Genomic DNA, 22,929 nt, shown 5'->3' with positions numbered 1-22,929 from the left:
TGCAAGTGTTAATATCTTAATAAAATTGTACAGTAAGGCAGGCCTACAGTAGGCTATGCACGTTTTTGTTTTTTTGTAAAACTAAGAAAAAAATTGTGATAGGGCTATGTAGCTTATGTATTTTTTTTAATATTTAATCGTATTTTTGCTTTTTTTTACTTTTTTTCTAAATTTGTGCGGTCACTCTGAGCCGGTTTCCTGTAATTTTGCCTTGCTGAGTAGCATCACTTTTTTTTAAATGCTTTTGATGACTCACAAAGCGAAAGTTCAGGAAACTTGTCACCTTTTGAATTTTTTTTCTTTGTATTAAAAAGTTTAATCGCCCTTGCACTTGTAAGTGTTAATTGTGATTGTAGGACTATTTTCCCAAAAAACAAAGTTTTTTCTTCTATTTCGCTTCTAGGTTTGGTGGCTGTGCAATTTTAAGATAGTGGTAACACTGTTTTATTGATGTATATTTTAAACTTTTGGGTTTTGCTATCTTTTCCTTTTGTTGGTGTCAAATTCGTATGTTTACTTTGCCGTTTTGTACATGTTTGCGCCAGCAGCAAAAAATAAATTGAATTGAATTGAATGGAAATAGAGAACATGAGAATGAAGATAACTCCTTTCACACTTAAATAATGATTCAATCCAATTCAGGGGATTGCCCTAAATAAACACTCGTTGAAAAGCGAAAGCGCCAAATACAACGCAAAATTATACAAAGGAACAGGAAATCAATATCTATTGAAATTAAAAATATATTCAAACATGTTTTAGGTAGATATAGTGTTGTTTTATAGTAGATTTTTTGTTATAATGAATTTTTCAACAAACCAATTGTGCACTTAACAAAATGATTGACTGTAACTTATCGGGTTTGGATCTTCCTCAATGCATTATCGAGAAATACCATGATGTTGGACTTAGTACAATGTTTGTATGGCAAGCGGAGTGTCTTCAGTTACCTGGTGTTTTAGGTGAGAGAGCAACATTAGCCGTTACAATATAGGAATGTGCAATTGAGAATGTAATCTTTTCATATTTGCAAACAAAACATTTATTATGTACCGTACCGGTACTGATCAAATTTTGAGTCCAAATTTTTGACCAGCATTGCCAAGTAATTTATTCACCAATGTTTAAATGTACACTACTTTAAGCATGCTAAAGCGTCAAATCAGGAATTCTGTTACTACTTGACAATAACCAGCTGAAAATCAGAACATATATTTACCTTAGATTGTAGTGTACCGTATATTATATACTTGAGTATAGGTCAAGATTTTTACTAGTGATTTTTACCTCAAAAAGCAAAGGTCAGCCTATACTCAGGACAAGATTTGTCTCCTTTTCAGTTCCTTTGTATGACTTCTTATCACTCATTCGTGGTAGGCATCAGCAATTGCAAAAATGATAAAACAAAATAATAAATTGCGTGAGCAAATTAAGTGCCACGTAAATTCCTAACACTGTTGCGTGCAGAAACCAGTCAACAAAGCAACGTTTATTTGCATTTATTCAACGCCTGCAGAGGTTGAAAAAGCGTGTTCATTGGCGTGACGTGAAAAGTAGGCTATAATTTTGCCATGTGAGCGTTTAATATCTTTCAAACAGCTGGAAAAGTGGCGCCTTGAAAGATCAAAGTTATTGAAATTCAAACTAAACTAGACCGAAAAGTGTGTGATAAGAACTCTTTATGACGATTTTGTCAAGGCAACTAGTTCAGTTCAGTTCAGTTCATTTATTTATTTGTCACAAACACAAACATGAAAAGAATACAAAGTATACAATAATAATCGGTTGTGTGTCATATGACGAGGAGACTGCGAAAAGACCAAACGGTCATCTAGTCAGCAGCCACCTCAAGCTTGGTGATGTAGGCCTAAGTAACATATATACAGTAAATACACAAACACACATACAAAAAAAGAAAATCAAGCATTTGGTGATACAGATACACATGTTTTCATTATGCAAAAGAGAAAAAAAAAAAAGCAAACAAACTAAGCAGGTTTACCGTGCTACTGAATGAATTAATTGTGAGTGGAGTTTAAGAGATATCAATCGACAATTTTAATCAGTAAAAAAGATAAAAAGCAACGTATACCAAAGAGATGAGCAAATAGAATAATGTAATTATATAGACAAAACAGTTATTATTCAACAGTGGCGTTTAAATCAAGAAGGTAGTGTTTAAAGTTTCTTTTAAAAGAAGTTGGAGAAAGACCTTTGAGATCACTTGGGACCTCATGCCACACTTTAGGACCCCTTATTAACATCTGCCTTTTACCTAATTCAGTACGCACCCTTGAAACAAAATAGTTACTGCTGGATGATTGGCGCGTATTGTGTGAGTGGCATTCAGATAGTCTGTGGAAGATATTACATTCCGTTTCTGGTAATAGATTTAAATGGACTCTGTGCATGTATTTTGCTATCTCTAGTTTATAAATTTCTTGTATATTTAACAGCTTTAGTTTTTGAAAGAGTTGCAATGTGTGAGCTGTATAGTTGCTGAATGTCATGGCTCTAACAACTCTTTTATGCAGCTTAAATAAATGATCCAGCGCATTGTCACAAGCTCCACCCCAGCTGGATATGCAGTATTGAAGATGAGAATATATAAGACTGTAATACACAGTCTTCAGTGTGTTAGTATCCACATAATTTCTGAGTTGAAGAATGGCCCAGGAGCCTCTAGCAAGTTTTTTACAAACATTTTGAATGTGACATTTCCAGTTGAGAGAGTCATCAATTAATACACCAAGATATTTAATACACTTTTTTTTTTGCAATGTAATTCCGTTTATCGTAACGTGCATCCTTACATCGAGCTTTTGTTTAGTTAGTATCATGTACTCAGTTTTGTTGTAGTTAATGGAGTTAGTAAAGGTAAAGTTACTACCGTAGGTAGTTATATGCAGAGATGGGCAAGATCACCAGTATTGGTGATCTTGAAGATCAAGATAACCAAGAATAGGTGATCTTGAAGATCAAGATCACCAAACTATGTGATCTTGAAGATCAAGATCACTTTTTGTGTACTTGAAAAAGTTTTTGATCAATGATGTTGCAAAAAATAATTAAGCTACTGTAAGCAACCTGGTTAAATGTATATAGACTAGTTGGTATTGCTAACTTTTACTTTTAACTACTCGATCACTGGCCTAAGAATTGTAATAAGTTAGTGACTGTTGCTATTAGGCCTATCGATTGTTGACGTAGTTTGCGTAGAATCGCAACGTCACACCCAAGGCCGAGGTTAATTACAGTAGTACTGAAAAAGTCGCAAAATTTGTAATTACTTTTATATATACTTTTTATTTATAATAAATAAATAAAAATAAACTTTCAACTGCATCATTTTTTTCCAAATTTTTGTCTGGTTCATGTGGGAGTTTTTATACGTGTTACTAAGTAGTTTTAACATTCACTGTGCACCATTTATCTATCTGGCAATCTTGATACTGTTGTCTGCTATCAAAAAAGTTCAGGGGTTTGCGGTCAGACAAACCGCTCCATACTCAGACCCTAAGCACACATATCATATTAACAGTAGGTTAATGAAGCATTCCATTATAATTCAACAAATCCAAATAACCACTAAGTCTTCAATTTTGATGACTAAAGCATATGTCATAGTATGCAAAAAATGCATCTCGGCAAAAAAAAAATTTTGAAAATCGGACAAGCGGTTTTCGAGATATTGCGTTTTGAAGTTTTGTGGCTGTCACTAGGTGGCACTGTTGATGTTCGCAATGTTTTTTGATTTTAGGGTTATATTTGAGGTAGAAAGGCGGTTGAAGTGTCTATTCCACCATTTTTCATGAGGCAGAATTCAAAAATGATGTCAATTTTAGTCTACAAGAATTAGCTAAGGAGTTGTGTGGCATTTAAAAAAAATTGGGGGACCAAATGCCAACCCCCAAATTGTCATGTGGGTAACAAGATATCCCAAAATTTTTTTTTGTTCTTTAAAGTTTCTTGCGTATACTTCATGATAATATACTGTTTATTTATGAGACTTTTGTCCTTTTTGCACAATGCAACCTTTTATCAAAGACTTGCATGAGAAGTTATATGATCTATTAATGCAATATTTGAATGATGCGTGCTTATGATGTCACAATAACAAATTACAGATTTTCCCAAAAAACTTTTTTCATAGTGAAAATTGCTCAGGAAAACCAGCCCTTGTTTCAAAATTGCAGTCAAATTTTGTTTTTCCGGGCAATTTTCACAGTGAAAAAAAGTTTTTTGGAGAAATCTGTAATTTGTTATTGTGACGTCATAAGCAAGCATCATTCAAATATTGCATTAATAGATCTTTGATATAAGGTTGCATTGTGCAAAAAGGACAAAAGTCTCATAAAAAAATATTATACTATCATGAAGTATATGCAAGAAACTTTCAAGAACAGAATTTTTTTTCGAGATATCTCGTTACCCACATGACAATTTGAGGGTTGGCATTTGGTCCCCCAAATTTTTTTAAATGTCCCATAACTTCTTAGCTAATGCTTTTAGACTAAAATTGAGACCATTTTTGAATTCTGCATTATGAAAAATGGTGGAATAGACACTTCAACCAACTTTCTACCCCAAATATAACCCTAAAATCAAAAAACATTGGGAACATCAACAGCGCCACCTAGTGACAGCAACAAAATTTCAAAACGCGATATCTCAAAAACCGCTTATCCGATTTTCAAAATTTTTTTTTTGCCCAAGTTCAAATTTTGAACACAACAAAATATATCAAAACCAACACCTTTTGAAACCTAGTGGTTACATTTCTTTCTAAAATTTGTTGAATTATAATGGAATGCCTCTAATGTTAATAGTTGCCACTAACTACTTTGTACAGTAAACTTCAATTTTAAAGTGATCTTGATCTTATTGTTCTTCAAGATCAAAATCACACAAAAAAAAGTGATCTTAGATCAAGATCACCAAAAAAAAACTGATCTTCAAGATCACTTGTGATCTTCAAGATCAAGATCACGCCCATCTCTGGTTATATGTGAGATTTAAATTGAAAACTGATAAAAGAATAAGATGTTTAAATGGTCATAGTTGCAAACATAAATTTGTAATTGCTCTGTTATTTTCAGCATTTACAGTAAAATAGAAAATTAGACAAATCAGTGTGAAAAAGCCATAGTTTTACCGCTGGTACTATGTACTACTTTTACTATGCAAATGAAACTACTACCTTATATATAAAAAATAAAAAAACAATTGCTTTTAGTGAGAAATAGCCAAGTCTCATCTTTATTTTGTTAAGTGCAAAAACAATTTTTATATTTTGTTTTATTTTTCTATTTATAAAAAATGAAAATTGCTACTGTGACAAATGAAATTACTACCATATTCAAAAGAACAACTAATTTAGTATAATGATAAATCATATCTCGTGTCATTCATGCATTGCGATCTAGAAATGGCATTGTTTGTGGCATTTGGACCGCAGCATAAAGTCGTGTATCCGGATACTCTTAGTATATACGTTTAATTGTTGGCCAAGTTGTGTTCACTGCCGTCAGTATTTATGCTTCCCAGAGTGATCTCAGCGAAAATGCCAAGACTCAGTGTTATGAACAACTTCAGAGCCTTGTCACAACTGTCCCTGCCACTGAGGAACTGTTTGTGTGTGGTGACTGGAACGGCCACATAGAAAGCAATCTATGCAGAATGCAGATACATGGAAGTTCAGGTATGGCACGTCATTGGCCAACGCAATGCTGAAGGTGAAAGAGGAATAAAATTTGCTGTAGCAAACGACTTGGTGATAGGGGTCAGGGGACTTCGTATTCAAGGAAGATAACAGGCATCTGGTCACTTACCAATCTGGAGAAGTTTTGACACAAATCGACTACGTCCTATATCGGCACAAGTTCAGAAAGCATGTCACAAATGTAAAAGTCGTCCTAGGTGAAAAATGCGCATCTCAGCACAAACTCATTGTGTCTGATATGACAGTTCAAGTTCCTCACAAACACAAGCGACAGTTCAAGCCCTGCATAAAACTCTGGAAACTTACTGACCCAGACACAAATGCTGAGTTTTATGAACTTTTTGCTTCCAAGATTGAAGGAGTTCAGGAAAACACTGAGAGAAATTGTCGAAAACTTTAATGAAAGGAGTTACTGAAGCTGCCCAAAAAACCTGCAGTGTTTCATCCAGACACCAATGGAAAATGTTTGCATGTTTGCTTCACCTGCCTGATACGTGAGAAGTGTCATGGTCTATGGCTTCGGAACATGGGCAATGCTAGCAAGCGCCTACAACGTAAACCGATGGTAAGATGGACCTGTCTGGTCAACCCTGAAGACAAGATCCGGTTTGAAACTCTTTTTTTCCAGACAATAAGGGACGTTGGTGAAGTCTTACAATTGGGAAGAATGAAATGGCTTAGACACATTGAGCGCAGCACTAGCTGGATGTCTATTGTCTCAGTCCAGATGTGTCAACAGTGCAGCGGAGCGGGGTCAAGGTAGACCAAAACTTTCTTGGAAATAACTTGTTAAGGGTGACCTTTTAGCTCTGTACATGAACTCTGCCAACCCAACAGACTGTGAGCGAGGTGTGGAGAGGAAAACTTCGCCCTCGACGGACAGGCCACATCCTCAGCATGAGGATTAATTCATGGCTTGTATAATCAAAATTAGTTGATATTGATGCTCATGTTGTATTTCAACTTATTTTAATTATATAAATGTCAGTTGTTGTTTGGTTTTTAATAGAACCATTTCGCAATCATATTACTGCTAAAACCCGCTGCTTGCTTACATTAAAGCTTTTAATGCAGATGGAAAAAATATTGTGTATTCTGCTCCCACAAGTGCAGGAAAATCTTTGGTTGCTGAGATTCTTCTTGTCAAACGTCTACTGAAGACAAGAAAAAAGGCCATTGTCATTTTGCCATTTGTTTCATTGGCAAGGTAAGATGTTGTGAAATTATATGACGTAGGTAAGGGTAGCTTACTTAATCAGCAAATATCGACAAAGGTCAATCCAAGGTATGGGTTCATGACGTTCAGGCGCATTCCTGACATTAGTTTTACCATTTACGTTCTATTCTGAGAAAAGTATATTGTACTAGGTTCATGGTGGTTGCAACAACACAGTATATTTTATTAGTAAACTGGTGACTTTAAACCACTGACCCATGTATGTGATCACTATGTTTAGTAACCTAGCTTGGAGTTTCCATTTGTAGCTGAAATGCAAAAATATTGCAGACAAATTGCAAATCTCAATGTGTGTGATTCACTCCATTTAAGGGCTGGATTCAAGTAAGGGGTTTGTATTTACTTAAGTAATTAAGTAAAGATTAAAAAAAGTGACTTTTTAGAAATCACAAAGAATCAAACACACTACAGTATCACTAAGAGAACCCCTGAGTTTGGAGACAAATAGTCCAGCCACACTGAAGCTTTTGAAGTCTCAAATGTAGATGGGAAAGAAGTAAGGCTGGATTTTAGATCTTCAAGGGCTTTGGGAGACTTTTCGAGAGCTTCGTAAAAAGCAATCTCCTGTTTTCATGTGAACCAAGACAAATAGAATTTGTAGGTTCCAGACAGAACTTCATTTAGTATTTCTGCGTTGGATTTTTTCTCTGGGTGTTCCTCGTTGACATGGTCACTTTCATAAGCTCCACTGTTCCCCTTAGGACAAAATCTGATGCATATATCTTCAGCAGTCTTGACCACATAATTTGTCTTGGGATTAATCAAGAAAAAATAATCCATTATCTGATAATATTGATCTGGAGCATCCAAGTGCATAGGAAGCCTACAGATTCTCGTTCCTTTGATCCTATCTGTTACTTGGGCGAGCAGTTGTATCGATATGGTCCCTTTCTCTTTCGTGACTTTCTTGAGGATGTATTCAAACACCTTCTCACTTGTCAAAATTGTAACATCTCTTTGACAAAGGGCTTGTACTCTTATTTGAATAATGTCAAGGCTCTCTACCAAATCACAAGGAACTCTGGCTTTTTGTTCATTTAGAGTTTTAGACCCTTCAAATTAATATCAAGTTCTCCTTGGTGTGCTCAATTACTGGCTCAATTTCCTTAAGCCTTCCCTTGAGTCAAGAACTACCCAAAAGTGACAGAAGACACAAAAAGTGCAAGGGACAATTTATAAAGATTTACTTTTATTTTTTAGCATTTTAAATTACTGTAGGCCTACGGTACTTTAAAATTTCAAGTAATTGAGAATTACCTAAATAAGTAACAAGTAAAAGTTTTCAAGTAAGTAATTAAGTGATTACTTGCTTGAATCCTGCCCTACACCTGTTTATGTTAGTTTTGTCTTACTATGGTAATCTCTTGATCTATATTTCTCAATCAGTCTAACTAATAAAACCAATCGAAACTTGCAGAGAGAAAATGTTTGCAATGAAACGCATATTTGAAGTTTCTGGCCTCCGTGTGGATGGTTATATGAGTGGAATGTCACCATCTGGTGGATTTTCATCCATTGATATTGCTGTGTGCACCATAGAAAAAGCAAATAGCTTGATCAATCGACTGATTGATGACCAACAAATTCACCAACTTGGTATATACTATTTGTTTTTATGATAAACTTCTATACTTATCAAGTTAACATGTTTTAACTTGTTAAATTGTACAGTAGAATTCACCTAATGAAAAACATAGTTCCCAAAATGTAGATACTAAACTCATGTTCAGCAAACGATTCGAAAACTAAAGTGTTCTCGTACTCATTGTTCACTGCTATCTGTATTATTCAATATCATTGAAGAAGAAAACATTTCAGTTTTTAAAGCGTTTGCCAAACATAAGTTTAGTGTTTACATTTTAGGCTCTTTATTTTTTGATTAGATCATTGATTTTCAACTTTTTTGCATTGTGACGAGCAATCAACGTAGCCTCGCCAGGGATAACTTTAGGTATGCAGTAAATCCTGCTACTTATATCCATCACAGGATTATAGTATTGGTGAAGCAAAATTGTTATAAGGTTTTGTGATCCTTAATATGCATACACGAGAAAAAATTGAATAACATAAAGGACTTATCAAGTGATCAACTGATCATTTACAAGGGTAGTTTAAAGTAAACCTGCATAGAATCTTTCTCCATTTAACAGTTAATAGGCTACTTTTTAACACAAACAAAGTGTTAGTATATGTCATACCATGTAGTTTGCTGATTGCAATGAATGTAAGAAACCTGATATTGAGAGATTTACATTTTGTTACTAGGTATGTTGGTGGTTGATGAGATACATATGGTTGGAGATGACCACAGGGGATATCTTATCGAATTGCTGCTAACAAAGATCAGGTATGCTGTTTTTCAACGCATCACTGAAAAGATTTTGATTCTGAAACAAAAATTCGATAAACTTCACTACAGAAAGTGTGTGCCTTAGTAGCTTGAAAGTAGAATAAAGAAACTACAGCTGCAATAACGAATGGTTTCCATACCCCGTCTTTGGTATCTTTTCTATCAGGTTTGACCCATCAGCTTGCAATCTTCATTCGCTTATTGAAATGTTTGAGTACGTTTACTGTATAATAAATATAAGAAATCTACATTTTTCGTGTTTTAGGTTTATGTGTGAAACACAAAGGTCGTCTAGCATACAGCAAAACGAATTCAACGTCCAAATTGTGGGAATGAGCGCGACCATTCCAAATCTTGACCTGCTTTCGACTTGGCTTGGGGCAGAACTTTACCAGACCGATTTTAGGTAAACATGTAATTTATGTTCGCAATATCATGCATTGCATGCAGTTTATTACCTTTATTTGTACACACGATGGTCTTAAACATGTTTTTGGACTTGGAGGTTTGCATATGATTTTGAGGTTTAAAATATGGTTGAAAGTGGCTTCTGGCTCTGGAAGCCACGGTTGAGAATCACTGGTTCCACGTGTTAAGCATACTTCAGCAAACCACTATTTCTACAAAACAGAGATTTGGCACATTGGTAATGTATGGGGCGAACAGATTACATCCACATATTGTGCACTCATTCCACTCAATGAGCTAGCTCAAATTAATGAGCTATATACCAACGTGAAGCTGCTAAATTAATACGCAGATATTGAAAAAAAAAACAAAAAAAAAAACTTATAAGTTACAACCTTTTTGTTGAAATGCACATAACCAAAAGTATCACCAAATAATCTCCACATGCCACGATATAATCTTTTCAGGCTTTCCTCAATCTGTACCTAGGACAAGGTGTTAAACATCTACTTGATAAATGACCGATAAACTGAATGAATGCAATGTATATTATATCTGTGACGTAAATAGTATATTAACTGCATTTATTGTTGACACTAGATTGTTTTTTGTTTTACGGAACCCAGGCCTGTACCACTGCTAAATACCGTGAAGGTTGGAACAGAAATTTATGATGGCGAATTCAACAAAATAAGAAGTTGTGTGCCTGTCGAGAATCTTTCAGTACGTATCTTGTAATGAACATCAGATAAAAAATGAACATATTGTTTCACCTTAAAATAAAGGCTTTGATCAACTAAACAAAATATAAACAAATACAAATTAAATTCTGCCCATCACAAGCACCTAACATAAGATAACTGAATAACTAAGTAAAACAGTCCACAACCATCTAGCTGCACGTTCAGCAAGAAAGCAACAACAATAACAGTATAACACAAATAAGAAAGCAAGCATTAAACGCCACGCCGGCTAATCAGCTCGAAGCAGGGCGCGACGTCAACCTGAAGCAACATAAAATTTCACAACATATCTCTTATTAGTTTGTTACAAATGAATGATATTTGGCTTGTGCATAAAAAGTTTTTTTATTTTTTTATTTAGGGTGATGACGATGGTGTAACGGCTTGTTGCATTGAAACTCTTTGTACTGGTCATTCTGTGCTGATTTTCTGCCCAACCAAGAGCTGGTGTGAGAAATTGGCTCAATCTATATCCTATCATTTTCATTTGTTGAGCAGGTAATTAATCAGCAAGAGATTTTTCAATCCTTACTTGAAACGCGCCGTTTTTTAGTTAAAGATGGTCCGATACTTGATTCTAAGTGTCGGGGATAGAATAAAGTTCTCATTGTACTAAGCCTTCGGTACTAAGGAGAGTAGGGTGGTCAGTTCCTTTCCCTCGGCAATTATGCCAACCCAATTTATTACACCCTAGGTAAAGGTGAGCGGTGTTTTCAACCACCAGCTTAAGCCGCCTGGAGTCGAACCAGGTTTGCATAATTGGAAAGCCAACGCCTTATCCGCTGTACCATCCCACATCAGCTGTTTTTTGCTGATGTATTTTTTTCTTAATGACTTTGTCATGTTAAACGGAATAGTTTGGAAGTAGTTTGAGGTACCTTCAACTTTTTCAGTTTTTGTTTTAACTTAACGTTATGTTTATGGTGGTTGAGGTATGTAGAGTTGTAGACTCTGGAAGGCATCATCAATGCAAGTCAGAATATCAAATTCTGTTATGGCTAATGGTCACTCGTATTGCGATCATTTTTGGTAAGTCGTTTCACATATTTCTTTCAGGATTGTGGCGTCTGATAAAAAAATGCTTCATTTTTCGACACCGATTCTGACGCCACAACTTTGATTGGTTTGAACTTTTGTAATTCTATATTTTTGCAGTCAATCTTCTAAAACACTTATTGCGTTGAACTCCTGTAAACTACAACAAGTTATCGAACAACTCCGAAGATCACCAGCAGGCCTGGACGACGTCCTGAAGAAAACTGTACAATATGGAGTGGCATTTCACCATGCTGGTATGTTGCGAACTTACTATTTCCGGTTAGGTTGTGCCCAATCATTTCGCCTATGAAGGACTGAAGGTATGAACCATATCAGCCATTTTTCAACTTTCAGGGCGAACGTCGTTACGGTTATTACGGCTATTTCCTTTTTTAATCAAATCCTTGTGACAAGTGCAAAATGTACTGTACGATTCACTGTATAAAATCGATTATTAAAACATGTATTTTCGGATTGAAAAAGCCTCATCTGAAGCCCAACTGTAACAGTTCAACAAAACTGGAAGCTTTTAGGCGTTGACGCAAACGCAATCGTTACTGGCGCTGTCTGAAATTTTCATTTGTTGTTGAAGTAATTGATATAGCTTTGATAAAAATAGTCTCATATCCTGGGATGTCATTATGCAAGCTATGTGAGTCCAGCTAGAACTCAAATAAATCTGCTGAATTATGGATGAATTGCAATTGGTTTCAAAAAAGCACTATGAACGAACAGTAAAGGCTATGTTCGAACAATAATTGGCTTGTTCAAGAGTTTTCTTACCTAAACTTCGGCTGCTCAATGAAGTGTTTGCAGGATTAACATGCGAGGAAAGGGATATCATCGAGGACGGGTTTCGTAACGGCGTAGTACGAGTTCTCGTCGCCACTTCCACGCTTTCTTCAGGTATGACCTGTTTTTGAGTTGGTGTCAATTTAGAAAGCCATCCTTCTATGCTTTACGATAGAATCATTCGGAAAATATTCAGTGCTTATTTTATCATACAAACCATGCTGTATGGCACGTGCATGCGTCTATTGAACTTGTACGCTCAAAATTCTATATGTAGTTTTTGAATAAGAAAAGCAGGGTGGTTCAGCATTTACTGCCATTAAAGCTTTTGTAACTTTAAAAATGGCTTTCTCATCTCAGTAAACTGAAATACAAAAATTGAACAAGTAGCTTTAAAACATGTAACGTTTACAATTAAAATTACCTTTTAAGCAATCTTAAACGTGTAGGTTGTGTGATCGAAAGAGAACTAGTTCATGGAGTAAGAGTGTCGGACTCCACTGAACGTGTGATGATGAGTGTCCTAGGTTGTAGGAGGATTGTACCAAATGACGTGATCTTACACACAAGTTGTGTTGAAACTATACGCTTCTACCATAAAACCTATTTAATTTCCAAGGTGTCAATCTACCAGCACGAAGAGTAATAATCCGAACCCCGATCTTCCATCGGAGCATTCTGGACGTAAGGACGTATCATCAAATGGCTGGAAGAGCTGGAAGAAAAGGATTTGACGATATAGGTTGCTACAAAGTGTTTAATAAATTTATGTATTACTTTTAATCGAGTTAAGTAAACTATAGCTTATACAAGTAAAACTGCTTTAGTACATAACTACAATCTACATCTACATAAGCGCAGATGTAAATATAACAGCCGGGATTTTTTTTATTTATTATGCTACTTTCGTTCAATTTGCTGTTAGAAATCGTGTAGTTGAAAATGTTGTATTTTCCATGAGAAATCAAACAGCATTTAAAGTTTTTCTCACAAATAATCGATTCTATTGATGTCAAGGAGAGAGCATCTTGATTTGCAAACCCAGCGAAAAGAACAAAGCCAAGAAACTGGTAGCCAGTAATCTTCCACCTGTAGGAAGCTGCCTGATGTCGTTATCTGATTCCAACTCTGAAATATCGGCTGCAATGAAAAGAGCTATTTTAGAGGTAAATGTCACATGCCTTACATGCAATCAGTGGCATGAGGAAGGTCGTGTTTTACATATCAGCCTGCCTCAGAGCGCTCGCCTGGTTAGCACGTATGCTCTAAGTCTAGTCTAAGGTGTTGGAAGAATACACTTACGGCTCCAGGCCGCAAGAAATTAAAGTTAACCAAAAGAGAAGCGGCATTTGTCATTAAAGCAAGTGCAAAGATAAAGTTTGTAGTGCTCCTTTCTTGTATTTGTTTATTTCGTTTTCAGCTATCTAACTAAACAACGTTTTAAATAAAGTAAACAATAAAGTAAACAATAAAGTAAACAACGTTTGTCTGTAAACAGATCATAGTCAACGGGATTGCTTGCGTCTACAAAGATGTTCAGTCGTACATCAAATGCTCCTTATTTTTTTGCCAGCTGAGCACAGAGCAAGTAAGTTCTCAGGAATAGTGGTATTGGTTGTTCAATGTGCATTCATCATATGATGAATTTTTCATTTCAATGGTTGATTGTAAAATAATTGCCATTTTGTAGATATGAGCCATTTCTTCCAAAACCTCATTTCTGTCATGGTCTTGGCTGATGTAACAGGATGCGCAGTAGACCTTACTGTAAAAAATATATTACTGGGACCATTTTTAGTTTGAATAAAACAATATTGGTTTTATTTTTTGTATATTTTTTATTTCATTTTGAACTAAGGATTCGTTGTGGTGTGAACTTTTGATGTTCAGATTTTGTCCAGCATGTTGCAGGGAAGTCCATTTCCACAAAGTTATGTACGGTATAGGTTCAATTACCTGCAAAGTTCTGGATAAAATTTTATTTCATTTTTTAGCGAGCCCAAGTTATAATGTAATGCAACACTGATTTAGGCAATACCGTAACTGACGGTGTGTCACTTCAGAGCAATTCTCAAAGCAAGCGAAGGAGATCCACCGCCGTATCAACACACGCAAATGACAGGGTGATCAGAGGGTGTATAGCTTGGTTAGAAGAACACGAATTTATTTATTTACAAAAGAAAGAACAAGAAGATGACGTCAATACCAGGTTTGTTGCCAATTTAATTAACATCATCAATTAAACTATTTTCTTAAATAACATGATATACGTTCTTCTGGTGCAAACTAAGCTGAACTATCACAAGATGTATAAGGTGATAATCTGCTTTTATTCCGTCGTTTCGTCAATCAGACACGACTGACTTTTTTAGGGGGCTAGATCAGGTAGTGACCATCTGTCTCGCGCGGCAAAACACAGGACCATGTTGCTGTACCAGGGGTTCTTAAACTGGGATCCGTGGACCCCCAAGGGGTACGCGGACTAGTTTTAGGGGGTCCATGAAGGCCCAATGGAAATCTTAGTGTATAATTTCAAAAATAAAATAAATTTTTCAAAAGAAAAAAGAGTAAGTTCAAACAACTGTCCTATCAGCCCTATCAAACACGAAGCCACAATTTCATGGTCTTGTTGAAGACAAACAGCAGCATTCTTCACATTAATGAAATTAAATCAAAGATATAGAAGAACAATCTGCATTCGCTATTTCTTAAATTGAATAAAACATTAATTTTGTTACCACTTCAATTTAATTTTATTGCGTTATGTCCAATTCATGCTGATCAAAAAAGTTTCTCGGACTAGGCCACAAAGGGGATCCACGCAAACCAATTTTTTTTAAGGGGTCCGCGTTAAAAAAAGTTGAAGAATCCCTGTGTAAACCAACCAAACATGTAAAATGAAATTCAACTTCCAAACAAAAATTATCGCGCATTTAAAAAACTAGAAAGAAGAGTTTAAGTGTTATCAATCAACAAAAATCTTAAATAACGGCAGAGCGGGGAGAAAGTGAACCGTATGAGTCATGAAGAATCAAATTGTATATTATGCAACACTGCACAGTTTTCAATCAGCATGAAACCAATTTAAATACATTAGCAGGCCTCGAAATTCACGGCGGACACGGCGGACATGTCCGCCGTCACAGCATGTGATGTCCGCGGGAGGTACCCTCTAGATCGGTCATATTTGTCCGCCGAGAAATACCGCAGAAACTGGCGATACAAATCGTCATTGCATAGCACGAACAACTGTTGCAAGAATATAATTTGCGCTGGGAATGAGAAATTATCGCATTCCAAGCGCGCATCTAGAAAAAGTTAATACTGTATCTCTTACCTTCCATTCAAGTAGAAAAACTTTCGAATTTTACGTTGCTTCAACGATTGATGACATTGAATCAGCGTAACAGAGGTGAATTCTTAGCTAAGAATTGATGGGAGTACCGGTACTTCTACACTAATCACGCGCAACTTAGTTCAAGTCTTATGTCACAATGTCTGGCTTTGATATCCGAGTAATATTGATAATGCAAGGTTGGTTACAAAGTTAGATTATAAGAGTATAGGCTACTACAGCAAGATGCCGCAAAACTTAAGTTTTGGTATTACAGTAAGAAAGAAGAGGCCCAGGGAAATTTCTGAAAGTGAGAATGAGGGCGATGAACCTACTACTAGGAATTTTAGTGGTGATAGACGCATATATATTAAAGGAACAACGAATGTAAGGATTAGCTCTGTCAAAGATCACAACACATCGTTTACCCCAAGCCATCAATTTCCGGCCATCAAGGCCATCGACAATATGAGTGACAAAAAAAATCAAAATTAAGAGGTTGTTTGAAATCGCATATTTTATCGCTAAAGAAGAGCTCGCATTTACGCTTTTCCCTCAACTAGCCGGTCTGGAGAAAAGACACGGAATAGATCTCGGTATCACGTATCCTAACGACAAGCAGTGATCTCGTGAAGATTGGCGCACGTCTTTGAAGATCGATGTTATTGAAGCTCTAATCATGCGCATATGTTTGAATGGCCTTGACTGCGCTGATTATAACTCCGAGCTTGCCGTGGTCTCGTGGAATACTGATACTATTTTGGAGAGGCGACCGCATCACGGAGAGGGGAAAAAATAATTGTGCTTTTTCTAATGTTTTGTTTATTCTTTTCGTCACTTTCGCTCACATGACACGCAAAACTAAACCTAAAGAAAAAAGCCTAGTGAAACTTTGCACATCAGAAAATAGTAGCGTTACGCGTTAGTGTAGAAGTTTTCCGACTCGTGCCCAGAGCATTGTGACGTAAGAAGCCACACGACCTCGTTCGGTGGAAGTTAATTAGTTATGCGGCGGATTATTTTTTTATTATTTATTTGCATCAGACACAAAAAGTCCATAGAATTTAAATTTTTAACAATCATCATATTATCATCATCATCATCATATTTAGTAGCTACACGGCGTCAAGCGCACGTCGTTGGTCTGATGAAAGCCTTTCAGAGTGACTTCGTTGAAATTTTAAAAAGCCTAAACCGTAGCTATGGCTCTCAAATGGCGAAGACTTATCAAGATAAAGGGATTAAGTATGACGATCGACGTTAAAACTGGTGTGTCCGCCGTAAGACTTAATTTGTCCGCCGAGATAGCTGCTCAGACCGGACACGTTTGTCCGCCGTCAACAAAAACGAATTTCGAGGCCTGATTAGACAACTACTTACAGTAGTTTTTTATAAATAGTAGAAAAAGATATGCCATCATTACGATTCATTACATGGGGTTTTTGATTGATAAACCAACTTTCAGAAAACATTCGTTTTTGATAATTACTTTCAACTTTTAGAATTTTATAATTCATAATCTAGTTTTTTTCTACCCACAAGCCACGTACCTGATTGCCGCAAAAGCCTGAACGTTTCCTGAAGTTAGAAAATTAGTGATCTGTAGTTTTAACGTCAACGTAGTGACGTCATTATAACCAGTCAAGCGTGTTCAGCGTCATCTCAGCGACCAAGTTAGGTCGAGCAGCTTTGATGTCTTCTCTTCCAACCTCTGAAGCTCTCAGGGTCTTAGCAGATCTACAATCCGCGTCACAGGCGTTTGCTCTAGACACCGAATTGCATCTGGTTTATCAGGTTAGCAATGAACAATTCCAATATTTGAAAATGTTTCTGTTAATCTTGAGATTTTAAAGAGATTGGTGTCATAGTTTTTGCAACTACGCCATTTGAAGTAAAAAATGTCCTGCCCAGAAAGCTTTAAATCCGATACTGGTGGCAATTTTTTATTTCCTTGCTGATCGTACATTGGAGAAAAAAGTAGTAACAAAATAAAACCTGTTAACTTTTGAGTTGCAAATTTCTCGTATGGTAAATATTTTAACGTCACTAGTTGGAAGCGGTAACGCCGTTTCGTTTTCTAGTGTGAAAAGCAAATATTCAACCCATCATAATATTTCGAAATGTCTTCTAGATCACTCCAATATTCTCGTTTAACGGAGCCATCAACTGGTTCAATTACCTGTCTCTATTTGAGGGGCTTCCTCCTGCCCATCACAGAGTAGGGGTCTTGGTGGGGGTTGAGGACCGCTTCCTCACCATGGCCGCAACCGGCAGTGTGAAGTTGTCCGGTCGTTTGTCTGACACACGTCAACGGCAAGTCAACATACACACCAGGTGGGATTTCTTTATCGTTTGTTCGTTAGTGTTATTAACGTTAGCCTACATTTATGAAGTTATGTTATTCTTGTGATTAGCTACAGTAAAAAAATTTCAAATTTTTTTTTGCCAGGGCGAGTTATTTTGAAAATTGCGATGTTTATTTTGTTTATACTTTAGTGTTTAAGATTAGGGTATGGCATTTTCTCCATAAATAAACATTTAACTGCGAATTTGGTGTAAAACAACGTAATCGTCGAACCCTGTTTTGTGCCTTTCTCTTACATTTCTAATGCACTTCTTTTTCGTTCACTTCCTTTCCTTAAGACATTTGAATTTTCAATGTGTAAATAACATTAATATGTGAACCTGTAAATTATAAAAATCCGATTAGACTTTCTAGGCTCTTTAAACGATGAACAACTCTAGTTTTCAATTTCTTGAAAAATTTAGGTTTTACGCCTCCTTGATTCTCCACGACTTGATCCAGGAAGTTCCTCTTTCTACAATCTGCCGGAAGTTTGATGGGAACAGGGGAGTGATACAATCCCTCCAGCAATCCGCTGCTACTTTTGCTGGTTTGATGATGAGTTTTGATTTATTGATCAAATCTGGAGTCAAAGATGTGTTGTGTACAGAGCTTGTTAAATCATTTTAGATGGAATACCTAAACAATCAACGTCACTGATCCTTTGCTTCTCAGCAGCCGATTGCAGCAAACATTAACAGCGATAGACGTGTAGAGACTAGGCCCATCCGTTCGCGCCACTAATTCATGCCCCCGCTGCTTTTTATAGTCAATTGAAATCTTACCGTTCTGAAAAGAATATAACGATTTTATCATTATTTTTAACGCTTGGATAATGGATAGTACAAGTAATAGAATGGAAATCAGACCATAACTTTACAATTTTTTCCACCAACGTCACTGATTAGCCATGTGACTTTATATACTTTGTTACACCAGGAATGGTCACAGCTTTTTGCCAGCAACTGGGATGGTGGAGTTTGGAGGTTCTGTTGAAAGAATTCCAAAATCGCTTGATATTTGGCGTCCAGAGGGAACTATTGGACTTGACGCAGGTATGACAACTTGATATAATTGGCTTTGTCAATGTTGTTGTAGGTGTATCTGTAGCTTGTAAGCTTGCTGTGAGGTGATAGGATCACACAGCTTGGCCAACTCAGCAAAGTTTCTAAAAATGCTACGTGTCAGATTTTCTAGAACTGAGATGAGCCACAGAGTTTGCGCAATGCTTGGGCTAAAAGATTTCTTTGGGGCAAGTGATCGATTGTAACAGCCAGTAAATTACACAATTTAAAATAATGCAAGTTTAAGGACATACAACATGGCATGCCGCCTTGGGCTAATCATATTGATTGTGACATGTAGGCTAGTGTAGGGTTGTTTCCTTAGGACCTGGGTTTATTCGATGTGCAAGCACGTTACAAGGTCTACTTTTTGATTTTTTGTTTCGAATTTTATATGTTTTGATAATGGACTAAACCGGTGCAAACTGGATTTTACATCCGGGAATTTGTTAGATTTCATTTCTAACAAATGAACGGGCGAGAGCTTTGTACAATGCTGGTTTGATGTCCTGCGAGATGGTTGCCAAAGCCGACCCTAATCATGTGGAGTTGATTTTGAGGAACTCCAATAAATTTTGCAGGTAAGTTTTCTATTGCAAGTTGGTGTGAACTTGAAGTGTTGCTAAGCGAATGTTATTGATATAAAGCAACGAAAACGATCCAAACGAAGTATATAAGTTTAGGATGGTTCAGAAGCCGGATGGGAAAGACGTGGATGGTGGACGATGTATTAAAGGAAGGGTTGGAAAACTTGGTTTCTGTAAGAAAGATCGTGGAAGAATTTGAAAAGAACATATTATGGAAGTGATAGTGAATGAAGAAAACGATTGGTATCAAAATGTGGAAGCCGACGTGGTAGCAGGTCCATTAAAGAGACTAACTCGAGAGGCGGTGACGCAAGCAATGAGGAAAATAAAGTCAGGGAAGGCTCTTGGACTATCTGAAGTCACTGCGGAAATGGGTACCCGGTCATTTGGTCGACAGGACGTTAGGTCGACAGACATTTGGTCGACAGGACATTTGGTCGACAGACATTTGGTTGACAGGACGTTAGGTCGACAGACATTTGGTCGACAGGACATTTGGTCGACAGACATTTGGTCGACAGGACGTTAGGTCGACAGGACATTTGGTCGACTGGACATTTAGTCGACAGAACGATTCATTTTAGGGTTAGGGTTAGTTAACCTAACTTTAACCCTAACCCTAACTCAAATGTTCTGTCGACCAAATGTCCTGTCGACCAAATGTCCTGTCGACCAAATGTCTTGTCGACATAGGCGCCGACTCCGGGGGGGCGGAGGGGTGGATTTAGCTCCCCGTGAATTTAGCTCGGGGTGGCTGCCCCCCCCACAAATTATTTAAAAAAAATCTTAAAGCAAATGTTTGTAAGTTCAAATTTGCGTTAGTTAACTTAGTTTGACATTCATTGCGGATCGACTCAATTAAAAGATCTACTTGTTGCAACAAGAGCGCTGCTCCTAAGATAACAAAAGAAACAGAAGTACGGTAGCTGATAAACGCCAGCATGGTGCCGTTGAAGCATTGTAACAATGATTGAAAAACGTTTTTCTTGATTTCTTCTGCTTTGATTTTTCTTGGGAGTGTCAATAACGAGGTGCAGTTTGCTCAGTTTAGTATCTACCCGTATTAAGAGCTAAAGTTCAAAGTGACTAGCATATAATTCGAAGTAGCCTACAGGCCTCGAAATTCGTTTTTGTTGACGGCGGACAAACGTGTCCGGTCTGAGCAGCTATCTCGGCGGACAAATCAAGTCTCACGGCGGACACACCAGTTTTAGCCGTCGATCGTCATGCTTAATCACTTTATCTTGATAATAATTCTTCGCCAATTCAGAACTACTGTATAACTATCATACGGTTTTAGAAGGCTTTTTAAAAAATCAGTAAAGTCACTCTGAAAGGCTTTCATCAGACCAACGACTTGCGCTTGAAGAGTCAAAGCGCCGTGCAGCTAGTCAATACGTCACATAACTGATTAACTTCCCCCGAACGAGGTCGTGTGACTTATTGCGTCACAATACTCTGGGCAAGAGTCGGAAAATTTCTACACCAACGCTACTATTTTCTGCTGTGCAAAGTTTCGCAGGCTTTTTCTTTAAGTTTATTTTTGCGTGTCGTGTGAACGAAAGAGAATTTTCCTTGGGTCTTTTCTTTCTTACTGTAATACCAAAACTAAACAAATTGTGTTGCATCTTGCTGTAATAGCCTGCTCGTATAATCTAACTTAGTAACCAACCTTGCCGTATCATTATTACTCGGAGATCAAAGCCAGACATTGTGACGTAAAACTTGAACTAAATTTTGCGTGATTAGTGTAGAAGTAACTGTACTCCTATAGATTCTTAGCGAATAATTCACCTTTGTTACGCTGATTCAATGTCATCAATCGTTGAAGCAACGTAAAAATCGAAAGTTTTCCTCCTTGAATGGAAGCTAAGGGATACAGTATTCTCATTTTCTAGATGCGCGCTAGAATGCGCTGGAAAATATATTATTGCAACAATTGTTCGTGCTATGCAATGACGATTTGTATCGCTAGTTCCTGTGTTATTTCTCGGCGGACAAATATGACCGATCTAGATGGTACTTCCCGCGGACATCACATGCTGTGACGGCGGACATGTCCGCCGTGAATTTCGAGGCCTGAGACTACATTATAAAGCTTGGCGATATACAATGGCAGATAGACGCAAACAAACATCAATGCTAACAAACAATCATCAGCATTTTGAATGTAAGCAATCGGTCGGCTAGAAAGTTTGCCCCCCCGGCAATTTTCAAAACCCGGCGCCTATGCTTGTCGACCAAATGTCCTGTCTTCGGTGAAGTTTTGTGTACACCAGGGTTCTGTCCTCTCCTCTAATCTTTGCTAGTGTGATTGGTGTAATTACCGAATTTGTAAGAGAAGATTCATTGATGGAGATGCTGTACGCTGATGATTTCGTTTTGTTGAGTAATACAATTGGAAAATATGAGAGAGAAATTTGAGAAGTAAATGAAGTCGCTTCAATGTAAAGGTATGCGTGTTAACATAAAAAAAGACGAAGATTGTTTATTTGTGTGAAATTCAGAGAGCGTCGAGAGTTGTTATGTGGTAGAAGATTTCCGTTGAAAATGAGATGAGAGGAAGAATGTATACTAGTTGCGTGAGATCTGCAATGCTGTATGGAAGTGAGACATGGCGCTTACGGGAAAGCGAGTTGGCGATTTTAAGAAGAACCGAGAGAGCGATGGTGAGAGCAATGTGTGGTGTGAAACTGATGGACATAAACAATACTGAAGAACTTATGAACTTCTTGGGTTGAATGAAAATGTTGATAAGTTGGCGAAGGCGAATGGGGTGAGGTGGTACGGGCATGTTTTGAGAAGAGCGCTGGAGTTGCGAGTGGAGGGTCGTAGAAAACAAGTAAGACCCAAGAAAACGTGGAAAGGGTAAGGAGGAGGAAAGAGGCAAGGTGGGCTTGACAAGAGAGGACGCGTTAGACAGATCGATGTGGAGGCAGGGTGTGAAGGCGATTGGGGCACTTGGAGGTGAATCGGCCACCCTCGGTAGCGGGGACATCACCGGATTAAAACTGGACTACTACTACAACGACGTATTGTTGAAAGTTTCGTTATGATTCATGCTATGTAATTGTCTTCTTGTACTTCTACAATGAGAAAGGGACAATTCAAAACAAGACCATGTTTTAATCTACTGGAGCAATTCGTCTCTTTATGAACAGCTTATCCTGATAGTCGTTCGTATAAACCAGAAAGATTTTGCCTCGACAAGAAAGTCTCCAGGGCGTCCTACCAACAATACACAGAGTATGACGCCCTGGAGACTTGTCTTGTCTAGGCAGTTAGTAGGCGAAGGCTATTCTGTTGAGAA

The 22,929-nt window shown here is 37.2% G+C and overlaps 1 protein-coding gene across 1 annotated transcript in view; it reads left to right on the top strand.

Moving 5' to 3' along the window:
- Positions 1-838: 838 nt before the first annotated feature.
- Positions 839-22,929, top strand: part of LOC145783124 (DNA polymerase theta-like) — a 36,014-nt gene continuing 13,923 nt past the window's right edge. The window contains exons 1-18 of the mRNA XM_082594905.1: positions 839-962; positions 6,797-6,929; positions 8,377-8,555; positions 9,225-9,306; positions 9,575-9,715; positions 10,344-10,440; positions 10,822-10,958; positions 11,616-11,752; positions 12,315-12,404; positions 12,910-13,032; positions 13,308-13,456; positions 13,789-13,878; positions 14,354-14,499; positions 17,280-17,418; positions 17,756-17,958; positions 18,394-18,518; positions 18,908-19,023; positions 19,486-19,613. Coding sequence (XP_082451031.1) covers positions 839-962; positions 6,797-6,929; positions 8,377-8,555; positions 9,225-9,306; positions 9,575-9,715; positions 10,344-10,440; positions 10,822-10,958; positions 11,616-11,752; positions 12,315-12,404; positions 12,910-13,032; positions 13,308-13,456; positions 13,789-13,878; positions 14,354-14,499; positions 17,280-17,418; positions 17,756-17,958; positions 18,394-18,518; positions 18,908-19,023; positions 19,486-19,613 — 2,339 coding nt within the window. The remainder of the gene's footprint in view (positions 963-6,796; positions 6,930-8,376; positions 8,556-9,224; positions 9,307-9,574; positions 9,716-10,343; positions 10,441-10,821; positions 10,959-11,615; positions 11,753-12,314; positions 12,405-12,909; positions 13,033-13,307; positions 13,457-13,788; positions 13,879-14,353; positions 14,500-17,279; positions 17,419-17,755; positions 17,959-18,393; positions 18,519-18,907; positions 19,024-19,485; positions 19,614-22,929) is intronic.

The sequence above is a fragment of the Aplidium turbinatum genome, chromosome 14, assembly GCF_918807975.1.
Source record: "Aplidium turbinatum chromosome 14, kaAplTurb1.1, whole genome shotgun sequence".
NCBI lineage: Eukaryota > Metazoa > Chordata > Ascidiacea > Aplousobranchia > Polyclinidae > Aplidium > Aplidium turbinatum.
The sequence above is the reverse complement of the archived record's forward strand: the minus strand, read 5'-3'. Positions and strand labels throughout refer to the sequence as shown.